The 27,812-nt window shown below is 39.7% G+C and overlaps 1 protein-coding gene across 4 annotated transcripts in view; it reads right to left on the reverse strand.

Annotated features, from left to right (window-relative positions):
- The window catches only part of DMGDH (dimethylglycine dehydrogenase), a 120,620-nt gene that overhangs the window by 37,504 nt on the left and 55,304 nt on the right, over positions 1-27,812 (reverse strand). For all 4 annotated transcript variants that reach the window (XM_078004926.1, XM_015140322.3, XM_078004925.1 and 1 more), the window contains 6 exons: positions 27,482-27,656; positions 19,708-19,806; positions 18,063-18,227; positions 15,224-15,428; positions 8,482-8,730; positions 6,439-6,637 (listed from right to left, as the gene is read on the reverse strand). In XM_078004926.1, the coding sequence (XP_077861052.1) occupies positions 6,439-6,637; positions 8,482-8,730; positions 15,224-15,428; positions 18,063-18,227; positions 19,708-19,806; positions 27,482-27,541 (977 nt within the window). In that variant the 5' untranslated portion in view covers positions 27,542-27,656. The remainder of the gene's footprint in view (positions 1-6,438; positions 6,638-8,481; positions 8,731-15,223; positions 15,429-18,062; positions 18,228-19,707; positions 19,807-27,481; positions 27,657-27,812) is intronic.

Consider the following 27,812-nt stretch of genomic DNA (forward strand, 5'->3'; position numbering starts at 1 on the left):
ACAGAAATGCTAGTATCCCAAACAACAACAACTTAGCCAGAACCACAGCTTCTAAGAGCATGGGAGGAACTTTAGCAAACATTGAAAATGTTAACTTTTCCCACAACAAGACACCTGTTTTGCTTTCATAAAAATGAGTGCCTACATCTTATAGAAGACTTTCTCAAAGAGAATAAAAAAAACAGCAATTTACATTCCTTTGGGCAGTTTAATAGACATGAGGCATCCAAATTATCCACAAACAACCTCTCTAAATTTTAAGAAAGCAAGAAAAATTAATAAATATATGCTTAAAATGTTTATTAAAGTTAGCACATTCACTTAACCAGGCTCAATGCCCATATAGAACAGGTACCATTTTTGAGAGCTATATTGTTGACAAGACTTGAAGGCTTATGAAGTTCTACGAACACTGAGTGCCTCCCATTTACCAGGCAGAGTTTCCATCTAACACGTAGAAGCTGATTTACGCTTTAGCAAGTCTGTTTTAAGGAGAAAGATAAGCCCCCCACACAGAGGCTAAATAAAGTAACACAGCAGTAAAGAGTAGATGCAGGATACAAATTCACTTATCTGACCCTGGAGCACATGCTCCTTGTTATTGGACTTTTCTGTCTTCAGTGGTTCTCAATCTTTGTTGAGCCAGGACACACACTCAGAAACAGCACTGTCTGTATTTTCGCAGACTCCCAGGGCAGAGCCAGGGGTGCTTTGATTTTCTATGGCCTGGCTGCTATACCATCATGTTCTTTCCCTTTCAACCATGCACATGAGCAAACAAATGGGCAGAGTGCTGTTATTTGGGTGGGAGTAGGGTGGAGGGGAATCCTGAATCAAATCTAATTTATTTCTAAAAAGTAAATATTTTACAAACAAGTTATCCAACCATTAACAAGCTTTACGTAAAATTCCATACAATTGAGTACTATGAACTACACATGGCCAATGTAAAACCGATCCCTTTTCTGATGTCAAAACCCCTTTATTTTCCACATCATGTTCTTGATTTTAAAGTATCATCTTAGGAAGATAGAAAACATCTCTGGAGAATCCCTGGCTCAGTAGCTAAAAGTATAAAAGCATGGGGAAAAGATCTGGGTATGATTCTTATTCTGCCACTGTTAGCTGGGTGACCTTGGGCAAGTTATGTAACCACCCTGCGCTTCATTCTTCCGTGCACACTTTCTTTATGGTGCTGGCGGAGAATTAATTGCCAAGGCATTTAAAAGCACTTAGTACACTGCAAGGCACATAGTGGGCAAAGAATACATGGTGGCTATTGGGCCCTTGTATGACCAGTTGAAAGGATTTTAATAAGGAAGTAAGGTGTGAAGTGAAAGTAGAAGGGAACTTAAAGAGGAGAGGACAGTTAGGTTCTTCTTCTGTCTCTAGCATTAATCTGCAGAATTCCAGATTCTTCTCCATGGCCCTAGGCTGCTATGCTTTTTGAGTGTTTGTATCTGCTTTTTATAACTCTGTTAAATGACTGGATGTTGCATCTTATAGCACTCTCCCCTCTTTAACTTTGCTGTTTATAATCTGTTCTAACCCAAGAAAATCAGATTCAATTAAATACAATTCATAAGACATTTTTTGGGCACTGTGTTAGTCACCTAGAAGCAGAAAAACTTGTTGGAATTGTGAGTAAACAAATGTCCAAAGTAAAATAGCTCTGGCTGAGGATATTCTGTGAGTAAGGTAAATGGGCACTGGCACATATGTAAGCAGTTTGCAAACACCTACTTCCCTGAACTGGCTGTACCAAGAATTACAGATAATACTACAATAAAATACAGATTCCTGGGTCCCCTCTCCAGACCACTAAATCAGAATCTACAGGAGTAGTATCTGGAAATCTGTTTGTTTGCTTGTTTGTTTTGATTCAACACATCTTTCATGGCGCTATAGACTGAGTGTTTGTATCCTCCCATAATGCATCTGTTGAAGCCCTAATCCCCAGTGTAATGGTATTTAGAGATGGGGCCTTTGGGAAGTACTTAGGGTTAAATGAGGTCATGAGGGTGGGGCCCTCATGATAGGATTAGTGTCCTTCTATGAAGAGACACCAGAGAGCTTCCTCTCTCTCCACACACACACCCACCCACCAAGGAAAAGCCACATGAGCACATAGCCAGAAGGTGGCCATCTGCAAGCCAGGAAGAGAGCCCTCACCAGAACTCTGCCATGATAGCAGAGTCCCTGATCTCAGACCTCCAGCCTCCGGAACATGAGGTCCCAGACCTCCAGCCTCTGGAACTGTGAGAAAGTAAATTTCTGTTGTTTAAATCACCCAGTCTCTGGTACTTTGTTATGGCAGCCCAAGCAGACTAAGCCACATGGGTTCTAGTGACAAATAATAGGAATTTCACAGATGAGAGGTATAGGAGATAAAAAACATTCATGTGACTAACCACATGGTCAAGACTCTGCTTTTTAACATGTTCCTCAGATTATTCTGCTCCTCACCCAGGTATAGGAACCACTGGCCTCCAGAACCATGGAATGAGTGTACTGATATAAGCCAGGAGGGGCAGCTAATGGGGGTATTCCGTTATATTACATAAGAAATATCTTAGAAAGCTCAACTTTAGGTAAGGGGAAGGCTTTTTTTGTTTAGACCAAACCTGTCAAAGACAGGGAGGCACTTTGCCCACCCCCACTCCCACCTGTTATCTTCTCCACCCACCTCCCAGTATCCATGACCTGAGAAAATTAGCCAGAGCAATCGGGGGGGAGTCTGACATCAGTCACATGCAAACAGATATGATTTCTAGGTTATAAGTAACTTGTTCTAGAGGAAGCAATTTTCTACTTTCCTTAGCAATTAGTTAATAGGTGTTCCATATGAGATCAGTGATTCTATCTGCTCAGAACATGCCTTACAGTCAATGATCTTCAATTTCTATTATTTAATACTAAAATTCAATTGGAATATCAAAGAGAATAAAATACTTAGGAATAAATTTAACAAAAGACGTGCAAAACTTTTACTCTGAAAACTACAAAACATTGTTTAAAGAAATTTTAAAGGACCTAAGTAAATGGAAAGACATTTCATGTTCATGGATCAGAATACTTAACATTGTTCAGATCTCAATAGTCCCCAAATTGATCTACAGATTCAATGCAATCTCTATCAAAATCTCAGCTGGCTTCTTTGCATAAATTGACAAACTGGTCCTAAAATTTTTGGGACTTCCAGCCAAAACAATCTTGAAAAAGAACAAAGTTGGAGGATTCACACTTCCTGATTTCAGAAATTACTACAAAGCTAGTAACTTCTAGTAACAGTAATTAAGAGAGGGTCAGCTGGGTGTGGTGGCTGATGCCTGAAATCCCAGCACTTTGCGGGGCCGAGGTGGGTGGATCACTTGAGGTCAGGAGTTTGAGACCAGCCTGGCCAGCATGGCAAAACCCCATCTCTACTAAAAATACAAAAATTAGCCATGTATGGTAGTACGTGCTTGTAATCCCAGCTATTTGGGAGGCTGAACCAGGAGAATTGCTTGAATCTGGGAGGTAGAGGTTGCAGTGAGACAAGATTGTGCCATAACCTGGGCAGCAGAGTGAGACTCCGTCTCAAAAATAAATAAATAAATAAATACATAAATAAAAGACAGTGTAGTAGTCACATAAAAATAGACACAGATGAAGGAGCAGAATTGAGAATCTAGAAATCAACCCATACATCTATGGTCAATTTATTCTTTATACAGATGCTGTGGTATAATAAAAATTAAATATTTGGTCTTTGTCCCCAGTTCCTGACACAGGGTTCATAAAACATTTGAGATTTACTCTTTTTTGAATGTTAATGAGATAGGTCTTGTGGAGAGAGGACAGCAGCCCTAGGTAGCTTCAGGTTGGGGGCTGGTTGCGAGAAAACCACGTGATTAGAGATTTAGAACTTTCAGTCTCACTCCGTACTCCAACCTCCAGGGAGTGGAGAAGGGATATTGAGTTCAGTCACCAATAATAGTTTAATCAATCATGCCTACATAATGAAACCGCCATAAAGACCTAGACATGGGGTTCAGAGAGCTTCTGGGTTGGTGAACACAGTGATGGGCTAGGAAGGCGCCTGGAAAGGGCCTGGGGGCACTGCACCACCCACCTCTAACCCCTCACATTTTGCTCTATGTATCTCTTCCGTTTGGCTACTCCTGAGCTGTATCCTTTATAATAAAAGAGTAAACATAAGTATTTTCCTGAGTTCTGTGATTGGTTCCAGAAAAGTATCAAATCTGAGGAGAGGGTTGTGGGAACACCCAGTTGGTCAGAAGTATGGGTGTCTCCCACGACTTGAGACTGGTGTCTGAAGTGAGAGCGGTCTTGTGGAACAGATCCTGTAACCTGTGGGGTCTATGTTAATTCCAGGAGTTGGTGTCAGAATTGAATGGAATTGTTGGACACCCAGTTAGTACTGGAGAATTGGAGAACTGGTTGTTGGTGTTGGAAAGTACCGCACGTTTGGTATGAGAAAAGGAATCAGAAAAAAGACATTACAGATGCCAGCATAATTCAATGAGGACAGAATAGTCTTTTCAATGAATAGTTCTGGGACAACTGGCTATACATATGAAAAGACTGAAGTTGGACACCTACCTCATGTCATATACAAGAATTAACTCAAAACTGATCACAGACCTAAATGCAAAAGCTAAAACTATAAAACTCTTAGAAGAAAACATAGGTTTAAATCTTCACGAACTTGGATTAGACAATGGTTACTTGTATATGACACCAAAAGTACATGTGAACCAAGAAAAAATACGTATTCTAGACTTCATCAAAATTAAAAACTTTTGTATTTCATTGGACACCATCAAGAAAGTAAAAAAACAACCCACAGAATGGGAGAAAAGTTCTGCAAATCATGTACCTGATAAGGTTCTTGTATCTAGAATATATAAAGAACTTCCACAACGAAACAATAAAAAGACAAATTAACCAATTATGAAAATGGCAAAGGATATGAATAGACATTTCTCCAAAGAAGATATATGAGTAATGTGCAGGAGAAGCACTCCTACTTCCACATGCCTGCATATGGACTCTATAAGTGATTATATAAGCCCTCAATTACATTATAACTCCCCATCCCAAATCTCCATCTGACTTTCTCCCTCTGGATGTCCCATGTACCTAATTAACACTTCAAGCTCAACCCATCAAAAATGGAACTCATTATTTTCTTGGCTCTCTTTCCATGGCTCTAACATATAGACGGTGGTCAAGTTAGAAAAGTTGCCATCATTTGCCATTTTTCCCTTTCCCTTCAATATCTTATGGAATGATCACCAAATCTAGATAATTTTATCTCCCATCTCTCAGTCTTCACTGCTGCTACCTTAGTGGAGACCCCAGCCTCTCTACTGGATCAGCAGAGCTGTGCCTCAGGCAACCTTCCAGCTCTGGTCAGACCTCACTGCCTTGTTGTCAGCTGTGTTCCAATGCCTAGCCCTAGGCCTGGCACAGAGCTAGCAGTTATTAAATATTAGTTGAATAAATGGCCAAATAAAATGGGGAAGAAAAATAGAATATTAGAAGCTGTGATATGATAGTTGAGTGGGCTTGACATCAATATTCACCAAATTAATGGAACAAATATCAGAAATGAAACATCAAAGAGGCAATGGAGTCATAAATGGGAAGAAACCTGAGGAATTATAAAGAAACAAATCATGTTGGACAAACATGAATTATGGTGAAAAATGCAGCAGATATATTATACATTTGATATTTTGAATTATCTTTGTCACATTGTGTTATGTAAACATCCTTGTAAAACTGGAGCAAATTGACTATCTGAAGATACACAGCATAAAATGAGATACAATTAATGGAAATGGCAGGAAATATGCAAAGAGAAAGCTCCAGGAGGCCGGGCATGGTGGCTCATGCCTGTAATCCCAGCACTTTGGGAGACTGAGGCAGGCAGATCGCCTGAGATCAGGAGTTCGAGACCAGCCTGGGCAACATGGTGAAACCCTGTCTCTACTAAAAAAATGCAAAAAGTTAGCAGGCGTGATGCTGGATGCCTGTAATCCCAGCTACTGAGGAGGCTGAGGCAGGAGAATTGCTTGAACCTGGGAAGCAGAAGTCGCAGTGAGCCAAGATCACACCACTGTACTCCAACCTGGACAATGAGAGAAAAACTCCATCTCAAAAAAAAAAGAGAAAGCTCCAGGAAATCATTGCCCTTCTGTGTTCCAGGAAATAATTGCCCTTCTTTAAAACATATACAAGTGATTGAACCAGTAGTTTTTATTCATTGTATGAATCCTTGGTCATGAAAGGGAAAAAACTCTCTGGGTCTCTCTCTGTTTCTCTCTCTCAGCCTCCCACATTTCCCTTTCGCATCCTGAGAATATGGAACTAGATTTAGCTAAAATAAGTGATTCTACAATAAATGTTGAATTACATGAAGATACTTACCCAAAGCCTATAGCCACCCAGTAGTTTCTGACTCCCTGATGGGGCCCCACCATAGGCAGAATGTCAGGAGAATACGTGATAGGACCATTGACGACATTGATGATGTCAGCCTTTTTCAAGACAGGAACCATTTCCATGGCAGCTTCAATGTGTTCCATGATTCGATCTAGATCAGACTCAAAGAGTTCCTTTCCAAAACCTAAAAAGATTTGCCCTTTGTGGTCAGGATGCCATAGCTGAGCTGACAAGTCCTGTAAAGTGATTTAAGCCTCTGACATGGCCTATATTTTAAAATGGCCTGTTGGGAAAGTACTGCCATATTTTGTTAAAGTCTAAACTTGATATTCACTATCAACAGATGAGTATCCATTTATATTACTGAAAACAATGTTATTGTTCTTGAAACAAAATCATAAAAGTTAACCTTTAATTAATAGAAAATTTAAATGTATGAATAATATAGTTTCTGATATTTAATCCAATCACAGTTTTTTTTTTTTAAACATGACTTGGTTTGTCAAGAGAGATCGTTATGCTTCAATTAACCATAAGAACTTATTTTATCCCCCGAGATGAGGGCAAATGGGAGTTTACAGAGTCATGGTAGAATACTGGAAAAAGTGGAACACTGCTCCAGGATCTAAGATGATAGATTTTAGACCTCTTTTAACTCTCCTTTCAGCAGGGAAGGAATGGCCTGGAGGCCTCCTTCCTCCAGCCTGCCCCCACACACATCCAAGGGCTAGAGTTCTGAAAAGAGGCAGGGTCTTGAAGCACAATCCTCCTCTTGTCCTAAAAGTCACTGTGATTACAGGCAGGGCCACAGATGAGCTTCTAAAAGAATGTCTCCACCAACACTGGTGATTTTTCCACATAGCAGCCAGCCAGCTTCTTGCCCTTCCTGGGGACTGCAGGTAGGGTCAGCCTCATGGAGGCCTGCACACCATCAGGGTTAACTAGCACACATGGGTACCCATGCTCACCAACAGCTAACAATGCAGCTCTCCCTCCAAACGGCATTATTTAATTATTTGTTCAAGATTTATTTGAAGGGGAAGCTGCCAGCATGAGGGAACAGCAGAGAGGGAGGCTTTTAGTGGTGTTTCAACCCTCCCTGTGGGATCGGGAGCAATTCCGCTCAGGCCCAAATGTGCAGAGCCCATTCAGCACAACCAAAGCCCTGAAACCAGCTGGCCTAACTTCTGTGAAAGGCAGTTTAGTGATTATTTGCTATTATTTGGGCCTACGCTTTGAGGAGTAGAATGGAGGGATTCATTTCCTATCTCAAGAAGCTTATCAAAGTATAATTTTAGGAAGTACCATTTCCTACATTTCTTTATATTCCCTGTAATATTTCAGTCCCCAGTGATTTTGTAGCTCTTTTTATAGATTAAAACCTGAGATACCTCCTTAGATGACCCAATCTTCAATCTGGCTCTGTGGAAGTATTTCATGAAAAGCAAAAACAGACCCATCTCCCTTAAAGAACTTGAAAGAGAAACTGTAGTATCCCCTTCTTTGGCATAGAGGCACAAACCTTTTCCATATCCATTTACGTAGCATGGGAAGTACTCTGTTTACAGTACCAAAAACCCTGCTCTGTTATAGACTCTCAGGTTTTCATTCTTAGTAGGATGGATATCTGGCCTCTGATATCAGTTGTGTTTCCAGCTGTAAAAGCACAATAGCAACTATATTCAAATCTTGAAAGTAGACCAAGCTGGCAGTGGATTAAGGAAAAAAATGGGGAGGCAGGAGGTTGTGTGGGCAGGTAAAAATGTATCTGGAACCTTTCAAAGCAACTAGAAATGTTTCTTCAGCTTCTCTAACATCAGCTACATCTTTCTTCCCCCCAACTCCCTGCTGTGATTGTTCAAAGGGATATGAGAACAGAGCCCACCTCAAACCCATCACCTCCAATGTCCCAGGTATCTGAATTAGTCTAGAATTATGCTGTTGTCTTATTCTACAGCCATCCCCCAGTCATGGAGAGGATGAACCATTCGTGTCTGACCAGCACACACTTTTATTTGCTAAACTCACCTGGAGGAACTCCATTGGTGACCCAGGAGTCCTGAACTTTCATTTTCTCCTGACTTTCATATGGACCAAACAAAAGCCCATCCCTTTCCTGTCGGAGATAGTATGATCCTTCCAGGTCACGGAGCACAGGGAGTTCTCGTTTCAAAGCTTTCACTTCAGGTATAGTCGATGTAACAACATATTGATGTTGAACCGGAATGAGAGGATGTTCTAGTCCAATCATTTTACCTACTTCACGAGCCCAAAATCCTTAAACAAAAAAATCATTTAAAAGTGTCAGCACATATATAAATACACAACTGACACTCACATAACAATTTATATTAGAATAAAATGTTTAAAAGGCTTAAGTACTCATGGCAAAGTCTAATAAATGTCATAACCATCTTTAAACTTTTTGTCATTGCAAAACTGAATGGGGAAAGAGAAGACAATACTTTGCATTGCCCAGAGATTCGAAGATATCTGTGATCTAGGGGAACTCCATTCCTGAAAATGTTGTTACCCACAAGCAAAGGTAGGCAGGAAAAAAATTTAAAAAAAAATTATTTGAAAGAAAAAACAAACAACCCAAATATACAACATGTACAAATGTCAATAAGAAGCACTGTTACAGACTGCCCCTATTTGTGGACAGGGACAGTCAGGAAAAGGAAGAGGCCCCCATGTTGCTGTGACCAACCTAATACATAATGATATACCTAAGAAAGCCCTACAAGCCAACTCTTCTATCCTCTAAGCCCTATTCTCCCCAAATTGTTGATGCCTAAAATTCCAAAAATACAAGATTGTTCTGTTAAGTTAAAATTTGAAAATGGTGCATACTTTGGGAGAGAAACCACATTAAGTTTTATCTGTTGTTTTAAAAGTTTAGTTTGAATAAGTTTGTAAGATCCTTTATTGTAAAGGCACAAAAGCACCAGAAGTCAAAACTAGGTAGAAAGAGAAGCCACAAGAAAGGGGAGATTGGTCTCATAAGTAGGCGGGGAGTTCCCTAGACAAATGTTTCCCACTTCACTGTTAGCACAAAGATTGCCTTATTTGTGGAGGTGAACGTTACTTTTTTCATTTGCAAAAGATAGAACTGGATAATCTGTGGCTGAAAGGACCCTGGATTATTTCCCATGCTGACCCTTCAGTACACAGATGTAGGAGCTAAAGGCTAGTAGGGTAAGACATGCCCAAGGCCACAATGGACATCCTGTAATCATCACATCTTATTGGTTTTTCTTGCTGCAGACTTTATTTTTAAAATCCAAGGCACCTTCACTGTATAAAGGGATTTTATAATCTAAAATAATAAAAATGCTTATTATTTGGCAAGGATATGGTGTTGACTGACCATCATTAGATGATCTGGGGGCAGGGAGTTCTATTTGCTTGTTTGTTTCATAATAATTTTGAGTGATCATTGAAATGATTACACGATCCTATTTATTTCTTTAGGGGTTGCACAATAAGTTTTTAACCATTACTGTCTCTGCTGTTTTTCTGAATCTAATAAGGAGTCCTGAAGTCTCTATCATTATGAGGTTCCAAGCTAGACAGAGAATCATCAATTATGAATCAGTCTGGGAACCTAGATTATGTACGTGTGTGTGTAAATTTATTTCCTTGTAACCATCTAAACCGTTCCTTTGCATTCTATTGTTTTGTTTGTTGCAATGGCTAAGTTGGTCACACTTGTATAATAAATCCAGAAATGGGTACCCATTTGCAAGCCAGAAATCTAACTGTGGGCATCGGAGCTATTTGCCAGTGTTGTTTTGTTTTGTTTTTTGAGACAGAGTCTCGCTCTGTTGTATAGGCTGGAGTGAAGTGGCACGATCTTGGCTTACCTCTGCCTCCTGGGTTCAAGCCATTCTCCTGCCTCAGCCTCCTGAGTAACTGGGATTACAGGCCTCCGCCACCACGCCTGACTAATTTTTGTATTTTTAGTAGAGATGGGATTTCACCATTTTGACCAGGCTGATCTCGAACTCCTGACCTCAGGTAATCCACTGCCTCCAGCTCCCAAAGTGCTGGGATCATAGGTGTGAGCCACCACACCTGGCCTGTTTTGTTTTGTTTTTAAGACATGGTCTCACTCTGTCGTCCAGGCTGCAATGGAGGGCAGTGGTGCAACCATAACTCACTGCAGCCTCGACTTCCCAGGCTCAGGTGATCCTCTCATCTCAGCCTCCTGAGTAGATGGGACTATAGGCACATATCACCACGCCTGGCTAATTTTGTACCTTTTATGGAGACAGGGTTTTGCCATGTTGCCCAGGCTGGTCTTGAACTCCTGGGCTCAAGCAACCTGCCCAACTCAGTCTCCCCAAGTACAGGCGTGTTGGTCTTTTAGTAATTTTGAGACTTACTCTTGCTAGTAGGAAGATGTGAATTACCAATGTCTGGACTGTGTACGAAAATATAGCAAAGCCACATATTCTAGTTATGTACACTAGAACAATTTTTGAATATACAAAAATCAAAATATTTAGCCTAGCAATTCAAACTGCTACAATATCCTCGATATATTTGTTTCAATTAAAAACATAAATTGAAAAAAATAAATTCTGTCCTATTCAAACATATTTATGAATTTCTGAGTCCAATTGCTTGCTTATTAATGCACTTCATCATTAATATAAACTGGAAATGTATGCAGAAGTATCATATCACTAATTACTTCAAATCCCATAGCAAGCTGTTTTACCCATAGACATCTATGGGGCTGGTGTCTTTAGCATTCTCTTCTTCCATACATCAATCAAATTAACCTAAATCTAGCTCGAGTTACACTTCAACTCCTGCCTGATCACCCACCCACTAAGTCCAAGGGAAGAGAGACAAGTGTGGAAGATTCATTCTAAAATCTACCATTATCACCTGAAAAACAACTGAAGAGAAGAGTCAATTAAAAATGACTACTGGAAATGGCTTCCAGTTTTTAAAAATGCAGTAATTAATAAAAATGAGGTTAAAATGCAGGCTGAAGGTTCACGGACAAGTTTACACCTACTAGATGGTTTATATGATGACAATGATGGCCTCATGCTTTGATGCAGAGTATCAGACACAATTAAGCAAGTCTTTTTGGCTGAACACTGAGCTTCATGTGAGCACAACCCAATCACATTTCTGATTTGCCATGTTAGGAAAACTCTTAAGTAAATTTTACAAAGTTATCTCAGATTTAATAAGTCAATTGGAAATGAGATCAAGAGAAACGTTCAACACCATGTGGAGAAAAAGCCTGCATCATAATAACTAGTACCCACCCGCGTCCCTGAGCTGCACCTGAGGGAAAGGGTAGAGTGAAGCCAATTTGGAAAGCTTCAGTAACTAAAGGCAAGTTAGACTACTGCCCATCAAGAGGTCGGAAGCATCAGAAACTTCCCCAGTTCTGCTAGCTCAGAATACAGTCATTATATTCTCTCTCCTGTAGAAACACCTACACAATAGTGTTTCTTTAAAGATTTTCTTGCAGATCATCTGGTACAGACAGTATAGTACCTGGAGTAGTTATTTAAAATGCAGCTTCTGAGAACCTACCCAGACCACCTGAATTAGAATCTTTTTGAAGCTTGGGAAACTTCCCGAGGTGATTCTTATGCACACTAGCTTGATAACCAAGCTCTTTGGGAAGTCAACTTACCAGCAGAATCAGTGCTGGATTCTGCACCCACTCTGCTAGTAAATTGGAAAAGAAAGCAGTTGAGCAGTCTTAAATCTGGTACCAAGAAGCTATCATAACCTGATGCTAGTGTCTCCCAGACTAGGGCATGGAATATGAAGGAAATAATTGCAATGATCATAATAATTACCTAATTTTTTTACTGCTTTCTACCTGGTGAGCCCTGTGCTGGGTACTTTACATTATTAGCTTATTTACGACCCATAATAACTTTTCAAGATGGGAGATATTATCCCCATTTTACACATAAGTAACTTACCCAGGTCACTCAGTTGGCAATGTGTATGTCTCTGGGCCACAGAGCACCACTGCCATGGACAATGCCAGAAACACATCAGCTGGCAAATTTTTACTCTTAGACTTTTCTTTTTATGGATACCCTGCAGACCCAGCAGCCTTTACATCTTTTTCACTTTGGTTGTATTTCTAAGTCCATATCCTGGTTCCTTTAATCAGATTTCAGTGCTGGTCTGAGGGCCTTGCCCAAATTTGGGAGATACCCTGGTCACACTGAGAAACTGTGGGAAACATTCCACCAGCCACACACTCTCCACTCATTTTATTATAGCATGATGCCTACTGCAGATGGTTGCTTTTATTCATAAAATTGATCTTTGTTAGCTTCAGTTCTAGAAGGGAGCATATGCAAACTTTTGTTCCCAATTACTGAGGCTTACCCTTTGGGGGATCTTCTATGCTTTAAATGAAGATTTTTTGAAAACAGACTTACAGATAATTAAACACACACACACACACACACACATACACACCCCTCCACACCTCCTGTGGACTGCTAATATGTAATCAGTTAGATTTTCTTGGTAACTTTTACCCAGTGGAAGAAAAGAGATGGAAGAGAAAAAGAAAAAATAAAAAAAAAGATTAGGGAGCAGAGGTCTGATCTGAATGAGATAAAGAATTGAGATAAGTTACTTCCCACAAGTTTCAGCAAGGAGCTGCCTGGAGTTACTAGGAAAAGGGAGTGGAAGTGGCTAGGCAAAAAGCACAAGAACAAAGGAAAAAGGGAGACATTACCACTCCATGCAGGGCCACTCTGTCCTAATTCCAGGGACTTGTTTTCCAGGCCAGCATGAGACAGCTGTTCTCAAGGACCTCCTTTCCCTGCCCTCCTGTACCCCATCACCCCACAAGATTTCACAGCTGCAGAGAAAGCTTCATCTGGTAACTAGTGTTAAGGGTTTAGGTCAGATCTCTTTGGAGATCATTCGGTCTTCCTCTTCAGTGATTCCTTATTTGTTACAGTATGTGGTTTAGAAAAAAAAAATGTATTACAATGACAACTCATTATGTTTGTATGTTGATCCATTTTAGGAAAACAATGGATGTGTTAAATTAAGGTCTTCTATGTTCTTTCTCAAAATGTCAATCAGGAATGTATGATTGCCTAAAGTACTGTGTTGAGAAAAATGGTGGGGCTTTGTCCAAACACATCTGAAATGAGTGCAGTGATGATTAGCAATGTCTGCCACAGGTGCTGGATGTGGAAGTCTCAGTATGTTACTTTAGTATTTGCTATCATGATGAAAACAGTCAAATGTTTTTAGGGCCTGAATTCATGAGACTATAGAAAAAGTTGCAAAATTACAAAGAATCCTTGCTACTTAGAAAAAAGTCTGAATTATTTCATTGCCTTAAGTTTTCTGACAGAATTTAGACCAGAGATTCCTAACGACATTAAGAGAGTATAGTGTCAGACTGGAGGGAAAGTGAGGCTCAAAAACAATGCAATGTTGTATCGTACCACTGCTCTTACTTTTTAGGCAAGTTATTTAATATTATTGCAAATTTCAAATTATATTAAGAAAGCATGATATTTTATTGCTTTTCAAATAGGAGGCATGGTAAGAGAATTCGGAAATAACTAATTTAGACTTAAATATTGAAGACATGACTTTGTCTCTAGGACCACCAAAAATGCTTTGTTAAAAGTAGTATCAATTGGCTGAGACAGGAGAATCGCTTGAAACCGGGAGGTGGAGGTTGCAGTGAGCCGAGATTGCACCGTTGCACTCCAGCCTGGGGCACAAGAGCAAAACTTCGTCTCAAAAATATATATATATAATACATATATGTATATCAAAAGTTACAATACAGAGAAAAGAATCATAAGGGTATGGGTTCTGGCTTGTCCTCATGGGATATCATTTGATCAGATAAATAATAAAGATTATTTGCATTCTCAAAGAAAATCAGTCACTGCCTCATGCTTATTTTAAGTTTTAAAGTAAACATTATAAACCGTAGGAAAATATAAACTATTATCCCAGTTTAGACTGCACAAGCATTTTCACTGTAATTTATTTTGCATGTGTGATAGTTGAAAATGACTTGACATGCAATCCACCTATTCGAAAGTGTATTAACTCAAGAATCAAAAGGCCAGATCCCAGTCCTGGCTCTGACATAACGATCAGTGGCCACTTGGCCAAGTAACATGACCCTTTTGGACCTTGCCTCTGCAAATGAAAATAAGTGTGTTGTTGGATTATCCCAAATATCCCTTTTGGCTTCACTACTCTGAGTCCAAACTGTAACAGAACAACCAAAAGAGAAGATTGTGAAATACGTTTAATAATGTTCTAGAAGGAAAAGGGTTTAAAAACTTTTTCAACTAGAGTCAAAAGTCATCAGAAATGGGTAAGAGAGAACCCAAATGAGCAAATCTGCCCTAAAAAGCAAACTGGACACAAAAAGGATGCTTATGAACTTCAACACTAGAATTTGGTTATTCATATACAGAAACAGTGAACACAGGAAGGAAAAAGCAGCATAATTTGGAAAAACACAATCTGGAGCAAAATAAAATGCAGAATGGAGGAAATAAGCAACTTTTTATGGATAACCAAGGACAGAGTGTTAGCGCATCCACCAAGAGCAAAGTGATGGAGGGAGGGCTTTGTCACTTAGAAACAGACAAAATGTTTAATTTGGGAGCATCACAGTGCTTCATGACAACATCCATAGTATGCAACATTATGGCTAAATATCTTCTTTCTTTGGCACTTAAAAAAACAGAAATTTCAGAAAAAACGATATGCTTACCTGCAGCATTCACAATTCTATTTGCTCTCATAGACCCCTGTGGTGTTTCAACGTCCCATGTTCCATCTGACCTGGCTTTCAGAGAAGTTACTGGTGCAGGATATTTTAAAAGGGCACCATATTTCCTAGCCCCAGCAGCCAGGGCCATAGTTAGAGAATAAGGATCAATGTGACCATCTCCAGGATTATACAATCCAGCTAAAACCTAAATCAATCATAGCAGAGTCAATATACAAACAAATATATACTTATTACTCAGTAAAAAATATATCCTGCTAGCAAACGTTTAGTAAAACTGGACATTAAAATTGTTTCTTGATCTGGAAAGTAACTGGGTCCCTGAAGACTTCATGAAAAAGCCACCATTCAAGTCCTGGACTGCTGAAAAGAAAGAGAAATAAACCTCTTTCTTGTTTACACCTTATTTTGGTTTCTGACATTTGAAGCCAAATCTAATTCCAATTGATATATCAATTATAATTTATATTTAATTGTTTAATACTGTTAATAAATTACATGTTAAATAATATATCTGGTGTCAGGAAATTTACGTTCGATTCAATAATTCAGCAATTAATTACTGAATATCTACTTTGTTTTAGGCCTTCAGACAAGGTACTGTGGGGAGAACAAAGAAGAATGAAACTCAGATGGAATAGGTTCATAGAATGATCAGTGAAATATTAAATATAGGTCTCATCTATTCAACAAAAATTGGCTAAGCACCAAATACAAGCAAGGAGCTTTTGTCAAATGTCTTTTCTGTATCTATTGACATAATTGTGTAGTTTGTCCTTTATTCTATTAATGTGGTATTGTTCCATTGATTAATTTTTAGATGTTAAACCAACCCTGCATTCCTGGAATACATTCCATTTAGTCATACTGTATAATCTGTTTTATATGTTGCTGAATTCAGTTTGCTAGTATTTTGTTGACGATTTTTGTATCTATGTTCAAAATGGATACCAGTCTTTCTTTTTGGGGGGATGCATTTGTCTGATTTTGTTACCAGGACAATACTGGTCTCATAGAATGAGTTGAGAGGCATTCACTTTTCTTCTATTTTGGAGGAGGTTGAGAGAGATTGGTATTAAGTCTTCTCTAAATATCTGGTAAAATTAACTAGTGAAGTCATCGAGGCCTGGGGTTTTCTTTGTGGGAAGTTTTTGATTATGAATTCAATCCTTTCATTTATTATAGGTCTTGCGCAAGGGACTTTCTATTTTAAGGGAATTCACATTTCTAAAGACTTCCAAATGTCACACAGGTGTTTTATAATGGATATGACCTCATTGTAGTGATCCCACATCCATTTGGTTTGGTACCCTCTCCCAGATGCAGAGAATACCCTTCACACATATTCCCATTGCTTAATGAATGCCCTTGAGAAAAATTCATGATAGTGAGGAGTTCCAGCAAAGCATTCAAGATTGACATATAAACAAATATAAGTATATCCTAACTGGTAGTGGAGGTAAAATTTCAATGCAGACAATGCAGTGCAACACCAATCTGCCATCACACTGGTATCACACACAATTACAGACAAGGGAGTGCCAGCAGCCTGTGAAGACTCGCAAAGGCAAACAACCCTAGTGCCCAGGTCAATGATATGAACCTTCAGAGATTGGAACCACTGCAGTGGTCACCAGCAGGGAAATAAGCATGTGTTTCCCCAACAGCCCCATCTGATACACTTGGGCAGTATGTATAATGCAAGGGAGTCAGAGAGCCTGGGTTCAAATCTCCACTCCAGCTCTTTCCAGTGAATGAGCTTGGGTTCACTATGTAAACTGTCTAAGCTAAAATTTCTTGTTTAACAATAATATATACCACATAACACAGATATAGATATAATTTTTTTATTTTTATTTTTTAAATTTTAGAGACAGGCTGTCACTTCATTCCCTAGGCTGGAGTACAGTAACGTAATCATAGCTCACTATAACCTCAAACTCCTAGGCTCAAGAGATCCTCTTGCCTCAGCCTCCCAAGTAGTTAGGACTACAGATGGAGTCCTACTACCGCACAGTCAGCTAATTGTGTGTGTGTGTGTTTGTAGAAACAAGGTCTCTGTATGTTGCCTAGGCTGACCTTGAACTCCTGGCCTCAAGCAATCCCCCCACCTTGGCCTTCCCACATGCTGGGATAGAAGGAGTGAGCCATGGCATCTGGCCTGCCTCATACTATTATTGTGATGATTACATGAAATTATGCATGTAAGGACTTAGCATACTAACTGGTACATAAATATGTGCTATAGTAAGTGTCAGTCATTGTTATCATTATTCAAAAGGAATTATTACCCAGTAGGAAAAAACACTAAATTTCATGTCAAGTAGATTATCTCAGGCAAATGTGGTATAAATCTAGATCCATACCTGGCACAGAGTCTGTAAGGAGAGTACAGCTATAAGCTAGGTGATATTTGTAAAGCAATGTACCATGGCATTTCTTAATTTGATTTTTAAAACATTTTAATACCACAGTCTTTCTAGACATTTATCATATCAGGTTATCATTCTCCCTGTGTTCTCAAACAGAAGATTTGTGTATGGAAACCCTTAGATCTGGGGAACACAATAATGGAAAGGTATTGAAAATGTTTAATCAATTGTCATAGGTGAAAAACAAGATTTATCATTACCTTTTTATATATCATTTACTGTATATAACAGCCCACCTTGTAAATTACCCAAATTCCAAAATTAATCACATGATTTTGCCACATTTAAAATGTGTATACAAAGTTTTCTGTTTTTAGTTAACTTCTTAATAACTTTTTCTAATTTTTACTTAACTCAACAAATGGTAAAAATGCCTTTAAGATAAATACCTTATTCATGTTGAGTAAAGGGAACATCTCTTGAATTTTTTCAGGTTCAATGATATACTGTTCTGTTGCATGCCAGCCAGTCCGAGTCATTTGATATTTAAATTCATCTACCCTTACAGGGGTGGTAGCAAGTCTGATACTACCTGGCTGATGGAATCCCACCACCTGTGACAATAATTCCAATAAAAACATACAAATGAGTCATTATTTGGTACTCAAACATGGTTCTGCTCCAGTATAATAAAAATGCAACTGTACAAAAAGATTTATTATAAGCAAAAGAAATAACTATTAAAATATTTGCATCTTATTAAAAGACACTTATTCAGCAATTACCATATTTACTAAGTGCCTCTTTGGTGCCAGACACCATTCTAAGCCCCACAGATGTCAGAGTGAACAAGAAAGGTAAAGACTCTGCCTAAGTGGCATTTACACCCCACAGTTGAAGACAGACAGCTAAATGCAAAATCATAGTAGCATGGAACGAGTATTAATGTACAGAGTGAAAAAAAAACTGTATGAAAAAGGAAAGACAAAAAAAATTAAGGAGAGATTACATAGAATCAAAATGTTACAATGCTTAGATTATCTGAATTGAATTAAACATTCATTTAACATTTATTAAAGTCCTTCAGTTTGCCAAGCACTCAGTTACAGAGATAAAAGATATAGCCCTTGCCCTCAAGTTACTTTTGGGAGGATCAACAAGTAAATCAATAATTACAATAGAGAGAGATTCAAGTTATAAGAGAAGTGTGCACAACTGCTCTGAGAACCAAGAGATGGGACCTCCAGCTTTGACCTGCCTAACAGGCAGGAAAAGTCAAGCAAGGCTTCTCAAAGGGGGTTACCCTGGGGAAGGTGAATGCTGAAGATGGGGCCAGGGGGAATGTTGTTTCAGAGGAAGCAGCAGAAAACAGAACAAAACACAACACAAACAAAAAGCAGTGATTTGAGAGAGCTCAGCGCATTCCAAAACTATATGTTATTGAGAGTAGCTGAAGCAGATAAGCAGAGGGAAGAGTGGCAAAAGAAACTGTTGGGACAGCAGGCAGAGGTCAGTTGACAAAGGTCATGTTCCTAAGGCCATGCTAATCCTTTGGCTTTGTCCAGTAGACTACGGGGAGCCACTGGATGGTTTAGGCAAGGGAAGTGACATGGAAAATTTGAGCAGAACTCAGTCTTAGCCTATGGATATTATTTTGCCTGCCATTTTATTTTGAGTATGAGCAAATATGAGAAGGGATAAACATGAGTGAGGAGCTTTTAATGAAGTACTGTTCAAAGGCATGCAACAATCTGGTACATTCCATTGTCAGATCCTTTGCAATGCAATTGCTGAAAGACTCTGATTTCTTAGTTTCTAGATATAGTAACTAGCTAAAGATACATTTGAAAGCTGCTTTTTATTTTCTTCATTTAAAAAATAAAGAATGGTTCATGACATGAATAATATACTTTGAGAAATTAAGTTGATTTTAAAGCAAACTCTAGAGGTTCTTGCCTTAAGCTCTCATCATATTCCTCTACTACATCAGGCACTTCACACAGTCATACACAATGATGCATCAAAATCCTTCAGAAATCTTACATGTTTCTGAGAGGCCGACATAACAGACAGTTTCAAGTTAAATGCCTTTACCTGCCCAGTTTCTTCTTCCAGTTTCTCATAAAGTTTGATGCTATCATAATGTATTTTCTTCAAGTTTATTCCAGGATGAAAGTAAGTTGTTAAACCTGCCTTAAAAGCAGAGAGGAAAAGAAATACCAAAAAAAATTAACATTCTCAAAATGTTGACAGTTTATGTGTTAAGCAATAATTTAATGCTGGAAAGAAACTGAGAAGCACCAGCCAGTCCTTTGGAATGAGAACACATCAGCACCAGTTTGAGCACACCAGAGCATAAGACTCATGACAGGTTTTAAGAAGCAATGTGAACTACATGAGTAAGGTGAGAGCCAGCCAACAAACATACATGTTAAGTCCCTAAAAGTTAACATGGATAGCATTGTACAGAGATTCAGAAATGGGATGATTTAGATGGAAGGTTTAGGGCTATATGCTATATAGTCCTATATATGACTATATAGAAAAGTATGTTGGGAGGCCAAGATGGGCAGATCACGAGGTCAGGAGTTTGAGACCAGCCTGGCCAACATGGTGAAACCCCATCTCTATTAAAAATACAAAAATTAGTTGTGCATGGTGACGGGCGACTATAATCCCAGCTACTCAGGAGGCTGAGGCAGCAGAATTGCTTGAAACTAAAAGGCAGAGGTTGCAGTGAGCCAAGATCATGCCACTGCACTCCAGCCTGGGCAAAAGAGCGAAACTCCATCTCAATCAATCAATCAATCAATCAATAAAAGTATTGGGGAGGCCAGGTGCGGTGGCTCACGCCTGTAATCCCAGCACTTTGGGAGGCTGAGGTGGGTGGATTACCTGAGGTCAGGAGCTCAAGACCAGCCTGGCCAACATGGAGAAACCCCATCTCTACTAAAAATACAAAAAATTAGCCAGGCATGGTGGTGCGTGCCTGCAATCCCAGCTACTTGGGAGGCTGAGGCAGGAGAATTGCTTGAACCTGGGAGGTAGAGGTTGCAGTGAGCCAAGATCACGCCATTACACTCCAGCCTGGGTGACAGAGTGAGACTCTGTCTCAAAAAACAACAACAACAAAAGTAATGTGGGAATGGCATACAATGTGGACTCAAGCCGGAAAACCATGTGTGTGTTCCCTTACGCAGAAGGACCATGGACTAGCATAGGATCTTCTTTGACCCAGCCTCCACCCTTCCCTTAAATCAGCCCTCCTGGCCCTTTCCTGAAATTGTAAAATTTAAGAACTAGAAAATTCCTTATCACTAGAGCCTGATGAATAGGTGAATAGACTTTTGTCAAAGCTTAACCTGTTTGATGAGCACATAGGTGGTACACTGAAAATCTTTGTTGAATAAATATTGATTGATTATTCTCAGAAAAAAAAATATCTAAACATTAACTACACTAAAACCCCCTTTTCTCAAATCTGGCACATGTAATGTGGAATCCAGACAAAGAATTCTAAGCAATTATATGAAGCAGTTTCTCTCGAGTGTCTGGAGCCTCACTGGGCAGCTAATTTATTCTGGAAAGCTCATCAGAACACAATCTGTTCACAGTAAAATCTACTTATGAGTATTGATAAGGTACTTCTATGGTAGTGGTGAGCATCTGATCCTCCTGCACTCAAATACTCCATTGAAGTTTGTCAATCATCCTTTATAACCAAAATCCTGGGGCTTCCATCCAGTACTTGTTCAAGCATCTGGACATACCCATGGCTGATATATATACATATATTTTAGAAAAATCCTGGCCCAGCTTACAGGTCATCCAGTAGCACAGCTCCGTGTGGAAGCAGAGAAGGGATTCCATTACAATGCATCTGTAAGCCAAGCTCTTAAACTTCATGGCCAAACATGCCCTGCTGCTTTAACATGTTGGTATCCATTGTGCATGCAAACTTTCCTGGTTCAATAATAGAGAATCCCAGGCCTTCAGGTATCTGCTGGTGACCCCCAATTTGTCTTCAACATATGTCCTATATATATGCCCTATAGAAAACTGGCAATATATATTGTCAGTTGAGAAATCTGGTCATCACAAGCACTAGCCTAGGGTACCGATCACCATCCACTCCTCAAGATCCTCTAAGCTTCATACCTAGGTTAAGCTAGACCACTGGAAAATTATCTATCTACACGACACAATCCTCTTCTCCCTCACTCCAGAAATTTTAAGTTAATTCTCTTTCACTTGAAAAGGTCACATTGGTTCATTTTTCAAAAACTCTTACTGAAGACATTTAGCCCAATGTACTTGGTGTAGGTAACAAATTCTTTTAGAAATTCGTTGTCAAGGAAAAGTTAGTCTCCCTTACTGCAACAGTATACCCAGTTCTACTAAACAATTCACACTACCCTCTTTTCCTTGCTGCTGCGATAGTCAGAAATAAGATATGGACTCAATTTTCTCACTCAGACATAAAAATTATTTAATTTTTATACCCTTTCTTTTATATATTGGCTTTTAAAATCTGTTTAAAATTTGGGGCTGCCCATATTAGTGCTTCTATTTAAATTATTTGAAAGTAACATCACACATGGTATCTTTTAATTTAAGTGCCAGACTTGAATATGAAAATGGCACAATGTTTTTCTATTCTGTGACTTCAACAAGGACATATTAAATGAGAAGTCTGAAAGAAGAAGAAGAAGTCTGAAATGAGAAGTCCTGATTATTCTTATCACTCAGGATTTTAGAGTCTGATTGAAGTTATGAAAGTTTCATACATGAAACAATTAAATCACGGGTAAATGATTGAGTCCCAGATACATAGTAGCTGTGAAACTCAGGAAAGAGAAGATGCTAGAAAGGTCACGGACGTCATAGGAAAGGAGTTTAGCTATCGTTTGGAAAAAGTGATTGCAGTTGGTGGGGAAGATAAGGAAGGGAAGAAACAGAGATGTAATCATTAAGAATACAACTCTTTAAATAAATTAAGAATTTATAAATCTTCGTTGAGATAAATAAATAAATAAGTAGAAGGGAATGTAAAGCTCTTCCTTAGACTGACAATTAATTAGTATAAAAGGAATGATGGAGTTAGAAAATTCACCACTGGATGCTAAATAATGGATAGCATAATGGATGCTAACTAGTGCTTCCCCTATCTCTTTAACAACCCTCCTCCTCTCTCAGGAGCCTCAACTACCTCAAAAAGTCCAGTAACCGATGTCAAACCAACCTATATTCCAGTGGCTCCAAATCTTTCACTCATACATTTACACCCAGTACAAAATTTTGAACATAACCACTAAAATACGTGTGTTTCTTTCCTTACATGTGATACTAAATATCAATAGAGATCATAAACACAAAAAACAACTTAGAATAAGTGAAGTACTCAAAACACTTTTTTATTTTATATATTGTGTAGAAAAGCTTTTGCATATGAAGCTTATTAAGAACACTATAGCGAGAGCTATGTGATTAACACATGTCATTATTAGAATATCTGTGCTACATTAACATTTGTAAGACAGCAATGTGAAGGCCTGGTTCTGGCTTTATATTATTTTGAGACTGCTTTTAACGGCTGTATAGCTGCAGAAGACACCGCTCAGTGATGCACAGACCCAAGTGAGAGAAGGGCACGACTGGCTGGGTCTCTGCATCCTGACACCCCTTCCTCCGCCTCAGTCAACACCCATATGAAGGTTTCTCTTCACATCTGACTATGACATTTCATGTTCTCGTGTCTGCCAGTTGTTACAAACTAGTTGGAAGGTATAGCATTTTTTTGTATTTTAAGTAAATAGGAACAAATCCTATTGAAACTCCTCATTTAGAAAAAATTTGAAATGGGCTAAAAATGTATTTCTCACATATATGAGAGTTTTTCTATGTGATACATATCATTTTGGGGCAGAAAACCTAATAATAATACCAACATTTCCAAACATCCCTTTTCAAAATGCTCTCTTCCCAACAGGACTATTTTGCAAAAGGCCATTATTTCTCACTTACTCAAAGCATCACTTTTTCTGTGAAGGGACAGGCTATACTAGTTTTTTAATATATAATCTGCTATGTAGAAATGACTGGCAGCCATTTGCATTCACAACTCTTTTAGCTACTGCTAGTGGATAACCAGCAAACCTCTATGTAATACAACACTCTAAAGTTCACCCCTCTCCCTTTCATCACACATTATATTATTTAAAGCCCTGTTTCTATAAAGCTAATCCCAGCGGTGATATCCTAGGGCATGAAATCTGCACTATGTCATGGTACACGGAAGACAAGAGAAAAAATGAGGACACTCCCACCAGGAAGTGCCAACCTCTCACGTAGTCAGCCTTGAAATCATACGCAACACATCGTCCACGTCAAATGTGAGGGCTATTTATAAATATCAGTAAAGCTTAACTTCTTTCTTATATTTGCAGACAAAAACAAATGGAAAGTTCTTATGTTGCCTCCTACACCCCAAATGGTTCATCCTGAATCTTGAGTCCTCAGCTCTCCAAACATCTACTTTGGTGCCATCCCGAGGGGCAGCCCCTCCTGGGGATCCCGAGCTCCAAACCTCCTTCTTACTCCATCCTCTCGTTTCCCTGCATCCACATGAAATGCTCTATACTATTAGGTGTATCATGAGCTGACAAAGCAGTCTTGTTAAAACCTTATGGTTTTGTGATTCCATTTAGAAGATTCACTTTGCAGGCTGTACTTTCCTCTCCAAGCATTTAATTCCCACACTCTTCAGTCACTTCTCTCATGGAGCACATATCATGCTTCAGGAAAACTGTCTTTATTTTTATAGCCTGCCCCTGTTAGCTGGCTCTGCAACCTTCCTTATTCTCAGATCTACTCCACAAATATATCTGTGTTAAAAATTCCTAGTATCAGCCGGGCGCGGTGGCTCACGCCTGTAATCCCAGCACTTTGGGAGGCCGAGGAGGGCAGATCATAAGGTCAAGAGATTGAGACCATCCTGGCCAACATGCTAAAACTTCGTCTCTGCTAAAAATACAAAAGTTAGCTGGGTATGGTGGTGTGCACCTGTAGTCCCAGCTACTCGGGAGGCCAAGGCAGGAGAATCTCTTGAACCTGGGAGGCAGAGGTTGCCGTGAGCTGAGATCACGCCATTGTACTCCAGCCTGGCAATAGAGCGAGACTGTCTCAAAAAAAAAAAAAAAAAAAAATTCTGAATATGACCAGGCTCAGTGGCTCAAGCCTATAATTCCAGCACTTCACTTTCAGAGGCTAAAGTGGGAGGATTGCTTGAGCCCAGGAGTTTGAGACCAGCCTGGACAATGTAGGGAGACCTCATCGCTACAAAAAATTTTTTAAATTAGCAAAGTGTGGTGGTGCGCACCTGTGGTCCCAGCTACAGGTGCTGATGTGGGAGCATTGCTTGAGTCCCGTAGGTTGAGGCTGCATTGAGTCATGATCACACCAGTGCACTCCAGCCTGGGTGACAGAGTGAAACTCTGTCTCAAAAAAAAAAAAACAAACAAACACCTAATACGTTGGATTTCTTCATACTGCTGTTCAAAGGGAGGCATCTTTGACTTGCAAAAAAACCCCTAGAATCAACTTCCTAGGACAAGTCTTTTTTATTCCATGGGGGCCAAATAACCTGGCTTCTGATGCCTGATTCCGCCTTGAACTCACACTGCGTGGATCCTCATTTTGTAAACCATAGCCTAATACCCTGTATGCAAAGCAGGATAATGCCTTTCCCCACTCACTTTGGTATCTTTGTGTTTAAGAAAAAAATATTTTGCGTAGTTAACTTTTAGATTAAGGGTATGTTGCTTTTTATTTATGGGACATCTAAGAAACAAAATTTTAAGGAATCCTGTAACCTCTTCTAAAATGCAGGCCAGGCCAGGTGTGATGGCTCATGCCTGTAATTCTAAAGTCTTGGGAGGCTGAGGCTGGAGGATCATTTGAGGCCAGGAGTTCAAGACCAGCCTGGGCAACATAGTGAGACTCCCATTTCTAAAAAAATTAAGGAAATAGCTGGGCATGGTAGTGCGCACCTATATAATCCTAGCTACCGGGGAGGATCGCTTGAGCCCAGGAGTTTGTGCTTATGGTGAGCTATGATTGCACCACTGCACTCCAGCCTGGGCAACAGAGAAAGACCCTGTCTCAAAAAATAATGATAATAATAATAGTAATAAAATCAAATGCAGGCCACATTAAATCAGTGTATAAGTGAGCAAATAAGTCATTCAAACATTAAAGTGTATGCCCTCAGTAACAATTCAGAAGTGGTGAGAGGGTGTAAGCCCTCCCTCAAAGGATATTTCCACTTGCCTACATTTCCCTGCCTAAATGCTCTTTCCTGAATAGCCTCATGGCCCCCTGGCTCACTGATCCCCAGTCTCTGTTGGCAGGTCACCTCTTTGAAACATCCTCCCTAGCACCTCCTTCTTCTCCTCCTCCATTATTTTGCATCCTTGATTGTATTTTACTTTTTGTTCATGGTGATTACTCTGTAGCATTGACGGGTGTGTTTTCTGTCTGCCCCACCAGAATGTGAGCTCCACAAAGGCAAGGTCTTTGGGCTTTTGAGTCTGGGCAGCACCCTCCCCCAGATTGCGCTGGAAGCAGGCAACCCTTTTCACGCTGGACTCTCTACCGAATACTTTGAGCACATGCTAGATGTCAAAAAACCCTCAAAGCAGGGTTCCCTCTTGTTACCTCTTCTCAGCTGAGGACAGCTAATGATGAAACGGGATGATGAGCAGGGGCTAATGCTGCCCAAAATAAACTGCACCAGCAGTCATAAAAACTTCCTCTCCCATCCTGAGCTGATGTCAGAAATCCCTGGTTTGGCAATATGACAGCAGTGTCAATCCCTTCATATACTTGAGCAGCTTTCCAGGTAAGCCTAGTCAATTACACTGCAGCCCTAGAACAATTATGCATGCCATGAAGAATACAAGACTGACTTGGCCTTGTATCTTATGTAACACAAAAGCTGTGCCACACTTTTGCAGTCCTCATAGTCAAGTCCTCAGGGGGGCACACTATCATCTCACAGCATAAAATTATAAGGCCGGGTGTGGTGGTTCACACCTGCAATCCCAGCACTTTGGGAGGCCGAGGCAGGCAGATCACGAGGTCAAGAGATCGAGACCAGCCTGACCAACATGGTGAAACCCCGTCTCTACTAAAAATACAAAAATTTGCTGGTCATGGTGGTGTGCGCTTGTAGTCCCAGCTACTCGGGAGGCTGAGGCAAGAGAATCGCTTGAACCTGGGAGACAGACGTTGCAGTGAGCTGAGATCGCACCACTTCACTCCAGCCTGGGAACAGAGCGAGACTTCATCTCAAAAAACATAAAAATAAAAATAAAAATAAATAAAACCATAAATAAATAAAAGGACCACCAAATGCAGGTGAGGGAAGTGTAGGTAAAGATCTTGGGCCCATATCCAGGCTCACTCAGACAGTATCCTTCCATATAAAGCTAACATTTATTATTCAATACCTTGTGTTTAATAATTTTACACGTTAACTCAATCTTCATCACAATCCTTTTAGGTAAGTACTATTAATATTCCTATTAAGACACCAGAAAATGGAAACTTACGTAACTTGCCAAAAGTCACAAGGGTAGAAAATTGCAAGGCCGGGATTTGAATCCAGAAGCCATATGATCAAGATAAAGACATCATAAATATTGGTTGTCATCTGCAAGTACACCAGTTAAACTACAACTGCACTTCCAACGCTATTGAAAGGGAACACACTCTAAAGAACTCACAGTTGGGAGTTGTGAATGGGAAGGAAATGGACTATACTCATGCACAATTCCACGCTTCAGACAGTTTGGGGTGCTTTTCTTACTGCATGCCAGGTAGATCCAGCCGTGGGCTCTGATTTCTCCAGCAGGACCACATCCTTCATCCCTGCTTTGGCCAGGTGATAAGCCAGACTCACACCAACACAGCCACCTCCAATTATCACTGTTTCTGCTCTGTCTTTCCATTGCGTTTCTGCAGATGAGGGTGGTTTTTCCTCTCTGGAAGAGGTAAAGTTAAATGGGAACTTTATTCGGCTATGGCAGCTCTAGTTCTGGCCTGACTGATGCACTTTCCCTTACCTGTTTCTCTAGTACTTAACACCCACTGACTGAGATTTGCATGATACTGATTTAATAATTTGGAGCATCTAAACT

The sequence above is a fragment of the Macaca mulatta genome, chromosome 6 (genome assembly GCF_049350105.2).
Source record: "Macaca mulatta isolate MMU2019108-1 chromosome 6, T2T-MMU8v2.0, whole genome shotgun sequence".
In the NCBI taxonomy this organism is placed as follows: domain Eukaryota; kingdom Metazoa; phylum Chordata; class Mammalia; order Primates; family Cercopithecidae; genus Macaca; species Macaca mulatta.